The 21,060-nt window shown below is 30.4% G+C and overlaps 1 protein-coding gene across 4 annotated transcripts in view; it reads left to right on the top strand.

Annotated features, from left to right (window-relative positions):
* The window catches only part of LOC107454112 (sec1 family domain-containing protein 2), a 36,014-nt gene extending 15,743 nt beyond the window's left edge, over positions 1 to 20,271 (top strand). For 2 of the 4 annotated variants that reach the window (XM_087161571.1, XM_087161572.1), the window contains exons 2-9: positions 3,265 to 3,389; positions 6,032 to 6,204; positions 7,978 to 8,083; positions 8,892 to 9,010; positions 10,337 to 10,534; positions 11,580 to 11,670; positions 13,416 to 13,527; positions 14,490 to 14,703. In XM_087161571.1, coding sequence (XP_087017697.1) covers positions 3,265 to 3,389; positions 6,032 to 6,204; positions 7,978 to 8,083; positions 8,892 to 9,010; positions 10,337 to 10,534; positions 11,580 to 11,670; positions 13,416 to 13,430 — 827 coding nt within the window. In that variant the 3' untranslated portion in view covers positions 13,431 to 13,527; positions 14,490 to 14,703. Of the gene's footprint in view, positions 1 to 1,698; positions 1,856 to 3,264; positions 3,390 to 6,031; positions 6,205 to 7,977; positions 8,084 to 8,891; positions 9,011 to 10,336; positions 10,535 to 11,579; positions 11,671 to 13,415; positions 13,528 to 14,489; positions 14,704 to 19,734 lie in introns of those variants that run through there. The other 2 variants (XM_087161570.1, XM_087161569.1) reach the window with 2 other exon arrangements.
* Positions 20,272 to 21,060: the final 789 nt, after the last annotated feature.

The raw sequence follows: 21,060 nt of genomic DNA, 5'->3' as shown, positions 1-21,060 counted from the left end.
CGTTTTATTTTTTACGAATATCTTTATTATTCATTATTGGTCTTTATATTAACAATTTTTTTTAAAAAAATTATTATTTTTTAATAAAATTGATGAATCAAACAAATATTAAAAAAAAAGAAAAATATTAAAATTCTAAAAAAATTATTAGCATTGCCTAGATTAGCAGTTCCTAAATTGTGTTTCGCGGAACCCTTGGGTTCCGTTTAAAATTACAGGGGTTCCACTAGTTAGTACTTTTTATAGCCACATTCAACTGGACCACCCAAGTGGAACATTCTGCTTTTGAACCCTAGAGCCCAAGATCTAGATTAATGGTTCCCAATTGGTGTTCCGGGTAGCCCTATGGTTCCGTGGAAAAGTTACAGCGGTTACACGAGATAGTACTTTTATAGCCACCCAAGTAGAACATTCAACTTCTGACCCCTAGAGTATAGGATCTAAAAGAGTGGTTCCCAAATGGTGTTCCATGGAACCCTAGAGTTCCGCCAAGAATTGCAAGGGTTTCGCTAATTGGTACTTTTTTTAGCAACATTCGGCTGACCACTTAACTGGAATATTCTGCTTCTGCACTCTAGAGCCCAAGATCTAAATTGATGGTCCCCAATTGGTGTTCCGGAAAGCTCAATGGTTCCGTGGAAAAGTTACAGCGGTTACACGAGATAGTACTTTTATAGCCACCCAAGTAGAACATTCAACTTCTGACCCCTAGAGTATAGGATCTAAAAGAGTGGTTCCCAAATGGTGTTCCATGGAACCCTAGAGTTCCGCCAAGAATTGCAAGGGTTTCTCTAATTGGTACTTTTTTTAGCCACATTCGGCTGACCGCTTAACTGGAATATTCTGCTTCTGCACCCTAGAGACTAAGATCTAAATTAATAGTCCCCAATTGGTGTTCCGGAAAGCTCAATGGTTCCGTGAAAAAGTTACAACGGTTACACGAGATAATACTTTTATAGCCACCCAAGTAGAACATTCAACTTCTGACCCCTAGAGTATAGGATCTAAAAGAGTGGTTCCCAAATGGTGTTCCATGGAACCCTAGAGTTCCGCCAAGAATTGCAAGGGTTTCTCTAATTGGTACTTTTTTTAGCCACATTCGGCTGACCGCTTAACTGGAATATTCTGCTTCTGCACCCTAGAGCGTAAGATCTAAATTAATAGTCCCCAATTGGTGTTCCGTAAAGCCCTATGGTTCCGTGGAAAGGTTACAGCGGCTACACGAGATAGTACTTTTATCAGGTGTCCCGCCGAAAGAACGTTAATTATTTAGAGTTCCATGGCAGAAAAATATTGAGAGCCCCTGACTTAGATCAACTAATTCAAATACTAAAATAGTATAAACTAATTTGTACGACCACCTTTTATAAAGACTCTTCCATTATAACGACCATTAAAAAAAGAATCAAAGAATCGATTCATATAACCGTTCATTTTAGTGAATTGATTCTAAAGAATCGATTCATTTAAATGAATCGATTGGCACATCACTAATTATGATACATTCTATATATAATTGTTAATTTTTTTGTTTATATCTTAATAAATTAGATTAACTGTGATATCTGCTTCATAAGTAGGTTAGAATAATTGTCAAAATTTTTTTTACAGTGTGATGAAATGGCTTTGTTTTACGATTATTGACAAATCACACGAAATACGTAAACAAAGTGACTAACTACTGTTTGTCTACGATAGGTACTCTGTCCGCCACAAAGTCTGCGGCAGTCTGGTGCTATGGAAACAAGAAGAGAGCATTTTAGGGAGGGTGGCTTCGATGGAGAGGTCTCCTTTTCTTTCGCCTTCGATGATAGCTTGTATGGGGAGTATACCAGATTGGCTGACTCAGCCACCGGTAGGAGACTTATTTAATCTGATTCAAGAACTTTTTTAAGATTCGCATGAATATTTCTTTCTTACTTAAAATAATTCTCTCGATTCAATCAGTTGCTATTTTTTAAATACAAAGGAAAAAAAGTGAACAAATTCTGACATTTAGGGTAGTACAGGTTTTTTTTAATATTACTTTTTAATTTTACGATATTTATTACGAATGTTCATTGATTGTTAGACGGTTTAATTTCTAAACTTGCACATTTTTTAAAGCAGTTAATTTCTTTTATTACTTGAATTTTCTGGAAAAAGTGAAGAGCTTAAACTTAATAACTCTGATTTTAAAAGGAGATAAAACTTTTGCTGAAATTAAAAATAGTTCACGTTACATATGCCGGAGAAATATTAAATATCTTTGTTTTGATTATTAATTTTGAAATATTTTATTTATTTATTTATTATTATTTTTTTTTTTTGAAACTGAATGCAAGTGACCGCAACTAGGATGAAATCTAAAACTATCAACAATGATTTTTATCAGCACCCATCAAACCATCTGAAATTATCTGAAGTTTTTTTTGCTTAAATTACGTTTTCTTATTCATATTTTATTGTAACCTGTACAGTTTTTTTTCACTATTTATTAAAAACAGTTTTTATTAGCAAATTTATTTTTTTCTTAATAACCAATTTTGTATGATAAATTTATAGATTAGTTATTTATTAATAAAACATTGAGCTGCTTTAAACAATTTTATACAATTTCCATACATATTCCATACATACATATAAATTTTTTTAATTTTTTTTCTAAAACAGAAGCTTTTGAAAAAGAGAAAAGATTAAAAAAAAAAGGAATCACACGCTCTAAACGATGTTTCAGGCGCGAATGCTCATTTCTCTTAACTCTAGGACTAATACAATAGATCGAAGAAAGAAGTCTCCTTTTCTCCCACCGAAACTAGTCTTAAAGAGGGACCCCGCACCCCTACTTGAAATAATCATACCTCGTTACCATAGTCCCCGCCACCCCTCCAGACGAATGGCGGACAGAGTACCTATCGTACCTATCCTCGAATTGCAGCATTTAAAAAGAAATTTTCAATTAAAAATGCCTCACTATTTAAAGTTTAGTACACTATCTTTCGAAAAATATATGTAATATTCTAAATAAATTCAGAATATAAGTTAAAAACATTTTATTTTTAAACGTCGCTATGTTAAGTCTATGACACCCTTGCAACCCAGACACACGCAATTGCTTGTTTGTTTACAATCAATGCCCGCGCCCCATAAATTAGCAAAATTAAAGAATTTTCTAGGATGTTTTTAAACATAACTGTATATTCATTTACTGCTTGTGTGAAATTATATTTATGATGCATTTTTATTTATTTATAGTTATCTTTTTTTCTTCTTCAAAATGTTTAGATTTTAGCATATTTTCTCTGTTGGATACATTTCAAGTAAAAGGTGAATTTTATTCTCTTGGACCATTGAGTTATTTACTTGCATCTGAATTGGAATGTATTTCTCAACAACAGAAAAGAAAAGCAGTAAGTATTTTTCATGTTTTTTCATGTTTTCAAGTTTAAAAATATTAATAAGCATCATTTTTAACAAATCACAAGTGATTTATTGAATGCATCTCTTCTTTAGAATTTCATATTTCTAATATTCTGTAGCCTATGTAAGGTTGCGAAATCGAAGTCCTTAAAAAATTTAGAGACTTTTTCAAATTGATTTTTTTATGTAAAGTACGAATTTAATATTTAAGCAAAATTATCCAAAATTAAGTAGTGATTATAATGAAGTTTTTCTTGTGAAACATCTGCATATTATTTTTCTATCATAAATGAAAATATCATGGGTGGATTTTTATTTTCTGCTTAACCCTTTCTGACTAAAAAAATTATTGGTTGAAAATCTTAGTCTGACAACACATTAGCAACTATGACTGTCATGGTTGCGCTCAGGATTGGGTTTCTCATGACAAAAAAAAAAAAGGCTTTTGACATGATTGAGATAAAAACTGTCAAGGAAACCTTTTTTTACCTTTATGTTATACAGCAGACAATATGTTTCTTATGTGGTCCATTAAATTAAATATTTCCTTTACGATTAAAAGTTATTTTTGCTATTATGCTCATAAATATTTACATAATTATTTTTATATGACTTATTAAAAGTTGGTATTTATACCTTTAAGCCCTGAGGGTGTGCAACAAAACTATAAATCAAAATTTTGCGCTTATAAAATATTAAGAATACGTTTAAAAATTTTTGTACCATACAGATTATATATTGTTATTGATATCCCTTCAAGTTCTATATCTTTTACCATACACCTAGTTATCTGTGTATAATATTGGAATATTTAACCTAAATTTGTAACTAATGAAACTAGTTGAGGTATCAATGCTATTTTAAAACTTTTATTTAATTGAAAACTCACATTAATGCAAACCACAATTGTATATAAAATGGCATTTTTAGTAACCAGGGTTAGAAGCATGTGATTGCAAGTGACTAGTTTTGCATACTTTTCATTTTCTAGTTTCAAAAATACATTATCATAATTTTATTAATATTAAGTCATTTTTTTCTCAAATATCTTTTAAAACTTTTTTTAAAAATTTAATGCTTTGAAGGTTTGAAATACTTTTTTCTTTAATTTTAATTAGTTGAAATGAAACAAAAATACAGTGTCAGCAAAAGTCTGTATTTTGACTAAGAGGTTTTTGGCATGATAGTAAAAATTGTCAAAAACTTGCCAACCCTGATTGCTCTATATGTAAAAAGATACATATCAGCTCTAAATTTTTTAAAGAATAGTTGTTGTGAGAAATCAGTGGAAGCTTAGAAGCAAAAAGTTCCACATTTTTATTTTATTTTATAACCATCGTTGAACAGCCGACCCTGGTTCACGTCATTGGAAGGCAAACGCTTTATCCCTTGAGCCATCAAGGCTCAAACTGGAGGATTTTACATTTTATTTTATAAATCAGTCGTTGAACAGTCAACCCAATTTTTCGGTTTACGACTACTAATGTTCAACTCCGTAGCCTTGTAATTTTGAACCAATCCAGAAGACAAGGAAACTCCTGGATCAGTACCCCCAGACGTATTGATTTTTTATGGGAACATGGAGGACTTTGAGACTCGACAGATTTAACTTGCATCAGTCACCATTTTACTACACGGGTGTCTTCGGCCGGTGAGAATCGAACCCGCAACCTGTAGGACATGGACCCAGCGCCCTACCCACCAGGCTATCCCGGCCCCCCATATTTCTATTATAATATTTTTGGTTTGCAATATCTTTGATTTGAGGAATCCAAGACTATTCACACTGTATCAGAAAGAGTTAATTGCTATTTTCTGCCCTCTAGCTTTTGAATTTGTTGTCACAGCAGTAATTAAGTTATAAGAGATTTAATAATGGTGAAACATGTTCTGAAATGCTTTTTACTAGGCTTAAGAAGAATGACGAAGTGTCCTATGAAATGAAATAGGTTAGCTAATGAAAGTTTTTCTAATAGGAAATGGAAATCATTTCTAGCAGCTAAAATCATTCATTATACACAAGTTCTATTGCTTACAACAAAATTAGAACAGCTCTGTATACTAAAACTTAAGTCCTATAAAGTGTCCTATGAAATGAAATAGATTAGCTAATGAAAGTTTTTCTAATAGGAAATGCAAATCATTTCTAGCATCTAAAATCATTCATTATACACAAGTTCTGTTGCTTACAACAAAATTAGAACAGCTCTGTATACTAAAACTTAAGTCCTATAAAGTGTCCTATGAAATGAAATAGGTTAGCTAATGAAAGTTTTTCTAATAGGAAATGGAAATCATTTCTAGCAGCTAAAATCATTCATTATACACAAGTTCTATTGCTTACAACAAAATTAGAACAGCTCTGTATACTAAAACTTAAGTCCTATAAACTGTCCTATGAAATGAAATAGATTAGCTAATGAAAGTTTTTCTAATAGGAAATGCAAATCATTTCTAGCATCTAAAATCATTCATTATACACAAGTTCTGTTGCTTACAACAAAATTAGAACAGCTCTGTATACTAAAACTTTTGTTTATTTTTCTGTTTGAAATTAATTCAGTATTTTTTATGATAAGGAATTATAATTTATTTATTTATAATAATTCCAATTTTTGTTTCTTATTTTTAGATTTATTCAAACAAAGCTTCTTTGATTGTAGTTGATCGAATTTTAGATCTAGCTGGCCCTTTGAGTCAGCCATATGACACTATGTTGGATAAAGTTCTGTTATCTTTACCTCATATTCCTGGACATGTTTTTGATGTTTGTGTAAATATGGAACATTTATCTGCTTGTAAAAGGTATTTGCTTCGAAATCTTTAATTTTCAAAATGTTTCAAGTTTTAATGTTATATGACTCATTTAGAATATAAAATGCGCATTTTTAATTTATATTTTAAATAATGTTTTATTTAACTTTTAGGAGAAGTAATATTATATAAAATAATCTATTAAAACAATGTTTTTGTGTAGGGTAAGGTCAGTTTATTTGTTTTTAAAATTTATCACCCAAATGGGATAGTTGTTTTCATATCATAGTGATATAAATTTGAAGAATCTTACCACTGATAAATAAGTTTAAAAAGTAAAAATAAAAATACAATTGATTTATAAAATGCTAAACTTTTATTTTACAGAGTTTTCATAATTATTTTTGTAAATCATGAAAACTTAAATACATTCAAACCCTGCTATAGTGAACCTTCAAGGGACCGAAATTTTGGTTCACTATAACCGGGAGTTCACTATATCCGTTACTCAGGCAATTTAACTAATGATTCCCAAACGCCTCCCTTTTATTACACATTATTCAAATAAATGACAGAAAAATATTATGTAGTAGCAAAAAATTTGTTATTTTTCATTATTTTTCGTCTTGCGTACTAAAAAAAATTTGTAATTTTCAGCTGATGAGCAATCCTCAACATCAGATGGAAACACTTCTTGACTCTCAGATAATTTTTCCTGAATTTCTGTTATTACGCTTTTTAAACCTGTCATTCGAGCATATAAAAGTAGTCTCATAAAATCGCTTAACAAATTCATCGACATTTGTCCAGATACTGGAAGATTGCAGCTTCTTCGAATGGTGAACCTCTTTAGTAATGCTTCTTCAACATCCTTGTGATCTGCTTTTTTCAACTTTTTTCTGCCATCTACATTTTTTTCATAAGCAGAAATTATTAATTGCCTATTTTTCCATATGTTACAAACTGCAGATTTGGATGGTTTATATTCCATGCAAATTTAAACTTGATTGCATCAATTTTCAATTTTTCTGATTATGCCCATTTTATCATCAATGGAGAACGCTTTACGCATACTGGTCGCCATAATTAAATTTGAGACACTTGTTTGCAGACTTTTTTTAACTGAACTGAGAGCAAAAAGGAGTTGAAATGAAGGCCTTATCAACGCATATTAGTGTCCAACACTTTGACCAATAATGAATAATTACTCATTCCCTCTGACAGAAAATGCATATTGATACCACTGACACCTTACAGGTACATCAACTGCCTGGGTTGGAAACATCTGCTTGGTTTGTTTAGGGATTGGAAAGTGAGATAAAAGAAGAAACAAACAAGAAAAAATGCTTATCGCTACATTCCTCTCTATAGATGGTTTTAAATATTGGTATGTGTATTTATTTTGAAGTAGAAATTTCAAAATTATTACAAAAAAATGATGAAGAAAAATCAGTCGAAGACAGAAAAAAGTTCATTATATCCAACTTCTTCTTTTTTTTGGTTCACTATATCCACAAAAAATAACATTATACGTGTATAGCAAGGCACGGGACCGAACATTTCGTTCACTATATCCAGGAGTTCACTATAAACCGTGTTCACTACAGCGGGGTTTGACTGTAATTATATTTGTTTTACGGAATATTTTTGAAAAGTATTAACATCTTTTAAATTATACTGAATTCAGTTTGTAAAACTTGTATAAGAAAGCCTTTAAAAGAAGCCGTTTCCTTTTTTTAGTCATAATCTTAAATTTAAAACTATGTGATCATGATAACTGTTATTTTATGATTTATTGTTTTACGATTCATTATTTTGTTGCAGTGCTATGGTATTTGGTAGACCTTTGCTAGCTCCAGGTTGCATTGCTCATAAAAGCGATTCTTACGCTGAGGCCTGTTTAAATACCATTTTGTACAAAAATCCAAGAGTATGTTCTTTTCAATCTTATTATTATTAATTACTTAAACATAGATTTTTCTGTCAGCTTTTCATACTTAACTTGTTATATTATTTAAATTAATATTTTTCTGAATTTTAAGAAAACATGATGAGTATCAAGTTTTTTCTTTTTAAATATTGTAAAATAATAGCTTTTTTTGACTGTAAGTCCAATAAGTATTCATATTATAAAATGTAAATCTTTATGAGACACTTACTTTTTTAAGTTTATGTCATAAATTGAGTGTTTGAAAAGTGTTTCATTTTCTGAAGAACAATGTGTTTATTATTGGAACAGTTGATTAGCTTTTAAAAAACTTCATAATTTAAAATCTTTTTATTTTATTCTATTATTTTTTTGGTGAAAAAAATATTTATACATAAAATATAATATTTATGTATTAAAAAATATATAAAAATAACTAACATGTACAAAATATGTAGCTTAGATTTATTGTATTTATTAGGAGCATTATACATATGTTTTTTTTTGTTTAGTGGATACTTTTTGTCCCCCAAATAATACAAAAACAAAGAGCAATTTGATAGCATATTGAAATTTTCTATTCAACTTTCACTTATTAATTATGCCTTTTACTGTCAACCCCAAACTTGGTTGAATACCACGTGGGGAAAATTATTTTACCCACATTTCTTTATGGCAGAATCTAATTTTAATAGGGAAGTCTTTGAATAAATTTTCCACGTGATGGTTAAAAAGATATTAAATCAATTTTTCGATTTAATGTTTACTTAGTTCTTTTTAAAAAAAATTCTCATAATTAAAATGATTTTAGGAAGCATTAATTGAAATGAATCGTCAAATAGTAGAATGTGCTGGTAAAGAGGGTTTTAATGTAGATGCAAGCTCACGCCCGACACCAGATATTTTAAAGAAAAAAGTTATCTGTTTTAAGTAAGTTTAAAAATTTACTTGACAGTTTGGATTACTATTCTTTGTAATATAAATTTTTTGATTGTTGTTGGGTAACTAAGAAAAGTTAAAATCCTGTTACATAACTATTCTAATTTATTTATGATTCATAAAATAATTGTCCAAACTTCTTTGAATTATGTTTTTAAATACAGTAGTTCCTTTGATATACCAGGTTCTTTAGAGGGCAAGAAAAAGTTTTAATATCTCTACATTAAAACTAGGTAATATTGTCAGGAATATTTAAAACGATATGATGACAAAATTATTCAAACTGAAGAAATATTGCTATTTTATGATATATTATTAATTAATAATTTATTTTTAATTAATAATTTTAATTAATTATTGCTAATATATATTATTGTGATTATTATTAACTAATTCATATAATTTTTACATTGGTCATTTTCTATATCCAAATGAAATTAATCAACTTTTAGAATAATATATTCGATAAATATAATAAATCTTTATAACATATGATATTTATATTCAAATTTATCATTATTTAAAATATCTTATTATCCTTATTAATAATACTAGCGACATCATTATTAAGTGCCACCTTTAAAAGTAAAGTGTAATGCCTCTATAATTATGACATTCGAGTTTGTCTCCTTTTTTTTTATAAAAAAAACGTGAAATGTTATTTTTATTCGATGGGTATTTGTTCAGTGATCCAAATGTTGTTATAAAATTACTAAGTGTTTATTGTACAGGACAGTTTTGTTAATAAAATTAATGATAAAATATTTTTCTTTTGTTGTTACTTTAATTATTTATGATGTTTAGAAAACAAAGAAAGCTAATGGCTGGAAACTAAATTTAAAGTAGTTTGCTAATTTTTTTTTTTAAAAAAAAGGAAAAAAGTGGTGTGCACTTGTAAGAAATGCATAAGTGTCCTAACTACATTACAGTTATAGGATTGGATCTCGACAGCTTTTTGTATACTGTAAGAATTCTTCATCAATTTCATTTTATTTTTTGTTCTTAGCAATTTTTGGTTAACTGTTAGATTAGTATATCTAATTTTAACACATGTTTATTTTGTTTTTCTTCATATTGGTAAATTTGTTTTCTGCTTTTCTTCTTTCATCTTAAACTCATTTAAAATTACATTTTAAAAATTTTTTTAGAGGCATAGACGCATTATAAAGAGTGACATTTATGTCTTAGGATAATTATTTTTTATTTTGTAATGTCTCTTTTGCTGTCATAAAGAAACACATTCTAATTATATTGTATATATTTATTGTAAAACATTTAAATTTTTTAATGATTTTTATAGATTTTTTTTCTTTTTAGAGAAAATTCAAAAGTCATGGCTAAATTTACTGGACTTCTTCAACAAACATTTGCAGTGATTCAAGCTTTAGAATTTTCTAGTTCAAAAGGTGTTGATAATTTAGCTGCTATTGAAAAAGCTTTGCTACAATATTTAACAACATCGAGTGAAGAGATTCTGAACAATATAATGCAGATGATAACTGAAAAAGAAGAAATGTAAGATTTGTATAAATTTTTTTTGAACACAAATTATATTCTTAAATTTGTTGGTTGTCTTATAGTTAATTAAAATGAATTTATTACTAGATGAATAAATATACTAAATAAATTGGTTATAATAACTATATGAACTGCTTTTTAAGTAAAATGAATCACCTGAAATTGAAAAAAAAGTACTTACAGTACAAGTTACAAAGTGAATTCTTCTTGCTGTTTGAAAATTTCTTTGTAAATTGTAAGCTACAATTATTAATTAGAAATAATTATTTATTATATTTCTGTGATTGTATCAATTACTTATCTGTTAGTTTCAAATTGCCTCTTCTGTCAAAATCTGTTAAATTTTATGAATTGTCACTTTAGAGTCATCAAAATCATCACAAAAATTTAATGCATTGTGACTTGAGAGTCATCAGAATGAATACAAAATTGAACGTGCTTTTAAATGTAGCTGTATTGTATCAAAAAGAGAACTTAGAGGCGCTAACTTGTTATAACTTTATTCCTCACTGTTTTGCCTGTTAATGATAATTTCCACTGGAAAGAAAAAAAGCTAAGCTTACTAAAACCACAAAGCACTAAGCCTAAACAACGCTATTAAATTTCTTAATACAAAATTTAGTGCAGCATCTTAACTTCATTTGTTTAGGCATCAAAATATAGATTGCATAAGTCTTTAAGATACCATACAAATGGGAAGATTACCTCCAGTTTTAGAAAAAGATAGTTTTTTTGTGAGATTTAATTCATTGGAAACTCATATTTTTTAATTATATTATCTAAAGAGAAGTTTTCGAAGGATATTAAGAATTTCAACATGTACATATATTCTAATAAAAAAAGAATTTCTATAGGTATGTTTAAAAACATCTCCATTATTCTTACATATTTGTAATGTTTGCTTTTGGCTAAAACAAAATATTATTCAAATAATCATTGTTGCATTTTTAACTTAGTTTCTTGGTTTGTCTCAGTTTTTATATTTTTTTATATTATTCATCCAATGTTAATTGTTTTAATTATGCTATTTTTGTTTTTTTAGGAACTACAAAATGGAAGAGATAATAATTTTCCTGGCATTTTTTTACATGTTATCTGGGGAAACCAACTTTGCTAATGAATCTGCTATGCAAGTAATGCAGCATTTTTATCTGATTGTTTTGTTTTTGGTTTTATCTCATTGCTTTGTATTAGAGTGGGAGTTATTTTATGTTTAATTATCAGATAAATAAACATTCATTCGCTCTATCAAATCAGCCTTAGATATCCACCCTTTTGGTCCAGTTGAAAATGGATGTTTTAACATGAGGTTATTATATCATGAGACCAAAAAAATATGGAACTATATGTTAAAGTACCCTTTAAAGTAATACTTCATACATGAAAAGTGCATCAAAAATAACATGCTGATTCGGGGCTGCAGTTTTTAGTAAATAACATACATCAGGATAACTGTGAAGACCGCATGTTTTAACTTGTAAATCAACCACACAAGGGGACTGACATTTTACAAAAAAGAGTGAATATAATTTTCGCGAAAGAAAATGATAAATTTATAGTACTCTTTGAAAAGAAAATTACACATATTATGAATGACAATAAAGTGTAGATAAGGATTTGTGGCTTACTCTTCCTTTATTCAAAAGATATACCAATTGTTTTATTTTGCAGTAAAAACAAAGGAAATACAGTCGAACCTGTTTACCTCGAATCTCACAGGAAAGGCGAAAAATTCGAGATAAAGAGGTTTCGAGTTATGCAGGTACTATAAAAAAATTAAATTTAATTAAGAAATTCTATTAAAAGTGCTTTGTTTTTAGTTGAAAAATAGAAACATTTCTTTTAATTAATTATACCACATACATCTATTTGCATAACAGTTTTTAACATACATTTGACACTGAAAATAATTTTCCAAGATTTTTGACTGATAACCTTATTTGTTTCTATTATTCTTTTGAGGTTAGAAAGATCGCAAATTCCTCATAGATCGTTTTCTATAATTCACTTTAAAACTCTTAATTATCCTTTTATCCATTGGTTGCAATTTTGAGGTCAAAATGAATTTCTATTCTTAGCTTTCTTATCTATATTGAAAAGCTAACCTCTGATGGTCACTACTCATTAACCCCTCACTTATTGCCAGAATCATTGTATTCCTTTCTAGTTAAGGAAGTGCAGGGATAGTGATTGAAATTCCAAGAAACACCCCCAACTTGTTCATCCCTACTTCTTGTGGGTTCACAAAATTCATCTCTGTCTCCAAGTTCTACTGAGAAGGAAAGTTTTGACATCTGTGCTCTATTATAAGAAATTCGAGAAACAGATTTTGAAAAAAAAATTAGACATTAACATGGAAAATACATTGCTTTTAGACAGTAAAATTTAAAAATTTCGAGCTATAGAGGTTTTCGAGATAAGGAGGTTCGAGGTAAACAGGTTCAGCTGTAATTGTTTAAAGAAGTTATTTAAAACTCTTCTAAATCAAATGATAAAATTTTGTTCGTTATAATCGAATGAATGGTTGAGTGCAGACATACATTAAAATAATATTGCTTCCATGGATTAACAAACAGGACTTAATGCATCTTCATTATAATAGAATGTGGTTACTGTATGGGGGAGGTAAAAGAAATTCTGCAATGCTATGTCATGTTAGTTTTATGTATTTTAAAAACCTAAAAAATATTGCAATTTTTATCATGTTCTGTTGAAGAATCTCCTTAAATTGTATAGTTTTTGTAACTTTAATTTGCGATACAGTAGGAGCTTGGAAAATTCTACAATTCTTGCAATTTAATTTAACAGTGTTGTAAAAGTTGAGTGCATCATATTGTATCATGAAATTAGTATTTTTTTTTCCAATTTATTTTTACAGGCTACCTCAACCTAGCGATAATCCTGTCATATTCATCATTGTACTTGGTGGAGTTACACCATCAGAAATGAAAATTGTTAATGAGTACGCTTCTCGTCACAAAGAAACAGAAGTAAGACTTCTAAACTGTCTTCTTTGATCTATATTTATGAAAACAATGCATGCATTGTGTTTTTTGTGTATACTTAATAATATTGAATATTTTTTAAATATATAAAAATAAAAAACTAAAGAAAGGTAAACTAAACAGTGACTTAAAAATTATTGGTAATTTCAAATTATTACTTCAAGCTATCATGCTATGTATATATCCTTTAAAAAACATGACATAGTTCTTTTTTTTGTAATTTATAAATGTTTGACTTACTGAAAAATAAAATAAACAATGTGTACATTTATTATCTGTTTGTTCTCAATACATTTTGCTCCAGTAATTTAAAAAATATATTTATTGAGAAAAGAATTTGATGGTTAAATATAAATTTAAAAGTTAAACGATATTAAAAAGCTATAAGATAGGGAACTCCTATTAATAATTACACATATTTATAAAAAAATTTTCTCATGAAAATACTTGAATGGAAATGTTATTTCTTAAAATAGATTATATTTATTCAATTATAGTTAATATATTAATCTTCAAAACACGACGCTTTTAATTGATCACAATTAAAGTTACTTTATTTTGGAGTTTTAATTGTTAATTATTTTTCTCTCACAGCTAAATATTTTAAATTGTGCAACATGTCCCCTATTAGTGCCTCTTGCTGTTTGATAAACAACTCAATAATGAATTATTTTGTAAATCAACTGATGATTGTTTACCCGATTTTTTTAAATATTTTAAACGAGCAGGTCAAGGATGACCTTGAAACTTCCTGTGGTCCATTTCTTCTCAATTGATCTATCCGAAAATCATTGAACTTAAAAAGTTTATTTTTACCTATTTTTGATGTTTGAAAACTGGAAATGATAGGTTAAGAATTTCTGAGTCTGAATTATGTTACCTTATGTCTTATTTTAATTTTAATAATTAAATTAAATTTTAAGAAAACTGTGTATATTGTTTTTTAGATATTTCTGGGATGCACTGAAGTTTAGTCACCTTCTAATGTATTGAAAGATATTAGAATGATTGTAAAAAATCTATCCAAGAATGCATACAAAAATCAGCATTCAACTTAAAATTCCAAATTTAATTTATGTTAAATTTTGTATATAAATTGCATGTATTGTTATAAATTTTTATTTATTGTTTAACGATTAATAAATAAATATTTTTTTATTAGTTTGTAGTGTTCAAATTTGTCTTCTATTATTCCTTAATGTAAAGGCTACAGAAATTTGCATGTTCAATTTCAGATAAAAACTTTTTCTATGTTCATATTTTGAAAGGTTGTCTTTGACGTGTTCTGATAGTTTTCAGTACAATAACTTAATCTTTTTCAACAGAAATCGAATGACACAGAGGGAAATAAATAATAGAAAATACTGAGACTATTAGCATTGGAACGTATTAATATGGATCAAATTTTTAGATATGACAACTGTGTTGATAAAACATTTTAGATGTAACAGCTTCGAATGACAATGTTTTTCGCAATTTTAAAATTATAGTTTGTGGGCTTTGTAATTGAATAAACTCTTTTGATAATGACAAGTAAAACCTATTTGGTCGTGCATGGGAATCAAAAAGTGATTATTCAAAACACTTTCCAGTTTGATCGGTCAAGTTTTGATATTTAAGCACATGTCTTCTATATCATTGATTTGTCAGCTGAGAATGGGGCTTTTTTTTACTCGCTTAAATTTGCGATCCCCCATTGTGCATATTGTCTCTACAAGTATTATCGTAAAAATATACATTACGAATGATAATTACATTGTACCATGTATCTAGAACAAATTTAACCTTTTATTATTTGGAAAAACACTGAAAATCCTGTTTTGCATTATTTTAGGGAGTATCATACAAAATAAAAAGCTAGATACTTTTTCATTGTAGATTTAGGTTTCAACTTTCCCCCAGAAATATAATAGAATCGTCTTTTGGAATTTTCGGATTTATTTTCGATCTTAATTTTTGTTAGCTATCATAAGCAAGATAGATTTAGCATCAGGTCCTGACTCATAATTAAAGTGTTTCAAAAGACTGTGTTAATTGAAATTTAAATAAAAAAAATTCTCAATTTTTCAGGTTTAAGAATGAATTGTAAATGTGTAATGTTCCGTTGGTCAGCGAATCCAAAAGCAATGATATTGTTAACTTTCTTCATCGAATACCTATCAAGGTTTTGTATACTTTGGGGATCTTGTTTATACCTCACGTGATAGTTGCATGATGGCTTGTCAGGGGGCAGAGCGGTCGCATTATGCTTCGTTAATAGGGAATTAGCATAGATCTTTTTTCAATATTAGTTGCGAAGCAGCAACTTGCATATATTTTTCTTCCTTAGTGATTTTAATAGTTAATGTTAAACATTTAGTTGTTGTAATCAATGTTACATAAAGTAAATCACCAGATAATTATGGAGGGGTGACCGGTATTTGTAGGTTATCTATCGTGTTTCATATTTGCTTGCGTGCTTATTAGATTCAACGATGTTATTACTCTGCGTTTAACAATAACTTGATAATTTTATTTTATTTGAAAAGTTGTTGAACAGTCGACCCAATTTTATGGGTTTACGACTTCTAATGTTCAACTCCGTAGCCTTGTAATTTTTGAACCCAATCCAGAAGACAAGGGAACTCCTGGATCGAGTATTGGGAGAAATTTGCCTTCTTGGAGGACTTTCTGATGGAGCTGACCCGCATTTGTGTTACATGGAGAGGAAGACCACGAGAACCTCCCACGGTTAACCTGGCGGCAAGGAGACTAACCCATGATCCGTTTACCACTGAGGATATTTCACGTTAGCACTGTGGCGGTGCAAGCCGGATGCGGAATTCGTATCGACTGGGATTCGAACCCGGTTCGCCGCATTGGAAGGCGAACGCTCTATCCCTGAACCACAATGGCTCAGTAACTTGATAATGTGCTGTCTGATGTATCTGACTAGTGGCTAGCATCATGCCTTGCCGGCTATATGCTTTTGGTCATAGCGATTGCTGTCAACTGAGCCTGCTAGGAGTGGAGATACCACAATATCCAAAGAATTTTCCATTACTTTTACTAACTGTTTGCCAAGATGCGATGCCAAGTTCACTATCTATCTGCTATCTAGATGAATATTTGAACCTGTAAATGAAATTTCTTGTTTTCCTACAATCTCCTGTGCAGACACCATTGCGTTACAAGCGTAGAACATTATTTTGTCAAATCTCTAAAGTCGATTGTTTAGGGTTAAACATGTTTTACAAATGAAGATTCCGAATATTTCCATAAATGTGTAGCCAACTTCTTGGAATTACTTACAGCAAGTCTGTAATTGATGGGTAAAATATAAAGTAAAATTGTCTTCATCATTGAAAACTATGATGAAGACAGAAAGTATTGAAATTATAATAACGTATTATTATGATTGGTCATTATGATTTTTTTAAATCATAGATTTGTCCCGCAGTGGACTGATCGTTAAGACGCGGTTCCCAGCAGATCACCGAAGTCAAGCATCACTGGCTGCGGTCAGTGTGCGGGTGGGTGACCACTTGGATCAGCCTGCGTAGGGACCGAGGGTGAGCGGTATTGGTCCTCGTTAAACTGTTCTACCGTAAAGTGCTCGACTTCGCGCTGGTCGTCGGGCTACCGAAGCGGGGGAGCCATCCCCTCCGCAGAGGATCAAAATTGTGATGGAATTTCTACGGATCATCCTCAGGGATGTTACCCAGACCGTCGCCAATAGCCCATTTGCAGCTCTAGTGCGACGTAAATGAACAACAACAACAAATCATAGATTTATGTAGAAAACATCACTTATACAGTACTGCAAAGAATAGTGACCTGTTCTGTCAAAAGTAATTAAATTTAAAAATGCTTTCTGATCAAAATTAATTTACTTTTCATTTGACAAATTGATTCTCTGTCCTTACTATTCACTAAGGTTTTGAGTTAGATAGAAAAAAAGTAACTGACTTCATTTATTATATAATTAATTAACGATATTAACCTTTTTATTGTTAGTGGTGTTAAAAATTTTAGTTGCATTATTGTTGTTAAATAATATTAAGTATTTCCAATGCTTAATACATATATTTTTAAATAAAACATGATTATGATCAACTCTGATAAAATGCCTTACTGTTTCCCCACACTATCATTACAAGTTTATAGTTTCAAATCAGACTATCATTACAGTACAAAGGGAGAGATAAAATTTATAAACTTGCATGTTTTAATTTTATGTTTCTCTGCATTCTCACAAGCTCAAAAAGATAAAACATATTTGTTTTGTTATTTTATGTGCTCAGAACCTGAAATAAAAAATTTAAAAAGAAAAAACGGAACAATTTAACAGCTTTTTATCTAGTTAACGGATTTACACTTGAAGAATGTAATATTATTGGTTCCATGGTTTAAAATTAAATATACCAATTACTTTGTACAGACGATATTTTAAATTACGAGATCTGATACAAAAACTTCTTTCTCTGAATAAACATTATTTTGACAATTTCGGATTGATTTTTGAACCTTCAAATATGAGAGTAAACCACAATATGGAAAATATGGTGCTTATAATTTTGTCTAGAGAAAAATTTATATTTTTATCTCCGTAATCTTAATTAAAATTTTTTGCGTATCTCATTGCATTTCTTTCACTATTTGAACATGATCAAACTATTATTTAATGGGACCATATTTTGCAGACTGCGACCGACTTCCAAAATTTATAAGTCGAAAACCTGATTTCGTCAACAAAGAAAAGATCCCCTATGTAGTAAATAGTGATTGATGCCCGTTAAATCTGTCGAGTCACAAAGTCCTCCATGTCCGCATAACCAATCATACCTCTGGTATTACTGATCCAGGAATTTCTCTGCCTTCTGGATTGGTTCAAAATTACAAGCTTGCGGAGTTGAACATTGGTGGCAGTATTCCCAAAATTGGGAGTCGGCTGTTCAACGACGATTATAAAAAAACTATTTAAGGAAAGTTCTGTTTTATGATTGATTCCGTTACTTAAAATAGTGTCTGCATAAATTAATTAGCAATTCATGATAAGATTGGATCGCGAAAATCTAATTAATAGATTCCAAGGTGATGTTTTATTTTGCCCCCTGTTCATACTGCAGTTGAAAACAATGGATTTCATCTAGGCCTTGACGATGCACATAATAGCGATATTTTCATCAGGCAGAGTTCAATTTTAGTCGCCAAAATCAGATAGAATCTCGAAAGCTTTGTCAGAAATCCGTGAAGAGATTGAAGGACCATAACACAAACATACCGAAAACATGACAAATTAGGCGGTGAGTCACTGCTTCTCCGCTCGGATTGGGATCCCAAGAAAGCTCACCTTGTCTTTCGAATTAAGATATTGAGTCAGCACCATTAAAACAGAGATTCTTTTGTTGTTTTAGCTAAGTAGTTCCTGCCTTTGATGAGTGACACATTTACCGATGGAACATCTTCCGATGGCGCCGTAAACATGTTCACCTTTACAAACAGAAAACATTCTCACCTATTGATTTTGGAAAAAGAAAAGCTAATTTATAGGTTTTTTTTAATTATTTTTTGTGCCGACAGAGCAGTCACAAGGGTAGAGCAAACGAGATATTTACCCAGGGTCCCGTATTTCTAGGACTCTAATGGCTCAAGTAAATTTCTGAAAAAACCTAGGATTTTACAACCAACGTTGAACAGCCGACAAAATTTCATGGGTTTACGACTACTAATGTTAAACTCCGTAGCCTTGTAATTTTGAACCCAATCCAGAAGACAAGGGAACTCCCGGGTCGAGTATTGGGAGAAACATGCCTTCGTGGAGGACATTTTGGTAGACATTTGCGTTACATGGAGAGGCAGACCACAAGAACCTCCCACGGTTAGCCTGACGGCAAGGGGACTCTAACCCATGATCCGTCTACCACTGAGGATATTTCACGTCAGCACTGGTCGTTGCAAGCCGGATGCGAAATTTGTATCGACTGGGATTCGAACCCGGTTCGCCTCATTGGAAGGCAAACGCTGCCCTGAGGATTTAAAATCTAGGATTAAAAAAGAAAAAAGCATTAAGGTTTTGTTTTATTTTTTAAATTTATTTTTATTAGGGAAAATTTCTTTTCTATCATATAAGATGATATAGCTTAGACATGGGCTCTGAAAACAACCAGTTGACCAATTTTTGAAATTATAATTACTATTATTGTTTTACAGTGGATCCCTGGGCATTGTGTAGAATCCATGGAAATAAAATTGACCAAAAAGGGTGCCTTGACTCTGCAAACATCTCCTTCTAGTATATCTTATGGAACGATAAAGCGATTCATCAAAAATACCACGTCTGGAGAGTTCAAAAAAGAACCTCGCTGTTAGAAGAGATCAAAAGTCTCGGAAAAACAAATTATCTCTAATTTCAAAATGGCTGAAACATAAAAACGGTGGCTGAGTTTTAGCTCGCCACTGGCTATGACTGTCTCTCGAAACATTTGCAACGTTTCGGCATAGTTTCAAGTCTCATCTGCAGTCTTTGTATTCTGGGACGTAATCAACCTCATCTTCTGACGACGTTTAACCAAACGCAGCACTCTTGTGGAGATCTACCTTGAAGCCAGGGGCCTTTTGGATTCATAGACTTTCCCTTCGCTGCAGATGTTTCTCTTGTTCTTAGTTTTTTTTTTTCTTTTTGCGTTTGTCTTTTATTTTTATTGCTGCAGTTGTTGCATTTAAATTAAAAATGAAAATTCAATATTATAGTTTTGTACTCAATGAGGAGGAAAAGGACATATCAAGCATTGCAGAAATCTAACCTTCGTGGAAGACTTTTTGATGGAACGAACCGTTTTGATTGCGTTACATTGAAAGGAAAACCACGTAAACTTCTTACGGTTATACAGGGTAGCAAGAGGATTCTAACTGATAATCCGTCTATCACTGAGGAAAGTTTACGTTTGCGGTCAATACGAGCCATACAGCCATAGAACAATTCGTATCAACCAGCCATTGCTGGGATTCGAACTTGTGTCATCTCATTGGCAGGCGAATGCACTACCCCTTACCCATTGCCGCTCTAATAATTATTTTTGTTTTGAGTCGTCGTAAAAGCAGGACTTTTACACAGGACCCGCATTTCTAGGATACTAGGGGATCTCCTACCTAGAATATTCCAAAAAAAGTTTTTAAAAATCGTAAAAATTTCGATTTTAAGTGTATTTTTTCGTGAAAATTTGAAATTATCTTAACTATTTGTTTCATATAAAGATGATAAATCAGGTATGGGTTCTGTGGTGTACACATTTCCAGAAACTATTCATAAAAATCAAAATGATCGAATCTGAAAATAAGATATGTAAACATTTATGGATGATTATTTTAATGGAGTTTCTAGATGCAAAATTTCATAATTCTCTGTGGTAAAAAAAAAACTCTGTGGCAATCATAATTTTGAGAAAGAATATGGTATGCATTGCTGAAAAAAATTAGAGGACAAAATGCAATATTTTACGTAAGTATGACCATTTCAAAATAATAATGTCTCGAGCT

This window comes from Parasteatoda tepidariorum, chromosome 4 (assembly GCF_982258835.1).
Source record: "Parasteatoda tepidariorum strain Cologne lab strain chromosome 4, Ptep-v5.0, whole genome shotgun sequence".
NCBI lineage: Eukaryota > Metazoa > Arthropoda > Arachnida > Araneae > Theridiidae > Parasteatoda > Parasteatoda tepidariorum.
The sequence above is the reverse complement of the archived record's forward strand: the minus strand, read 5'-3'. Positions and strand labels throughout refer to the sequence as shown.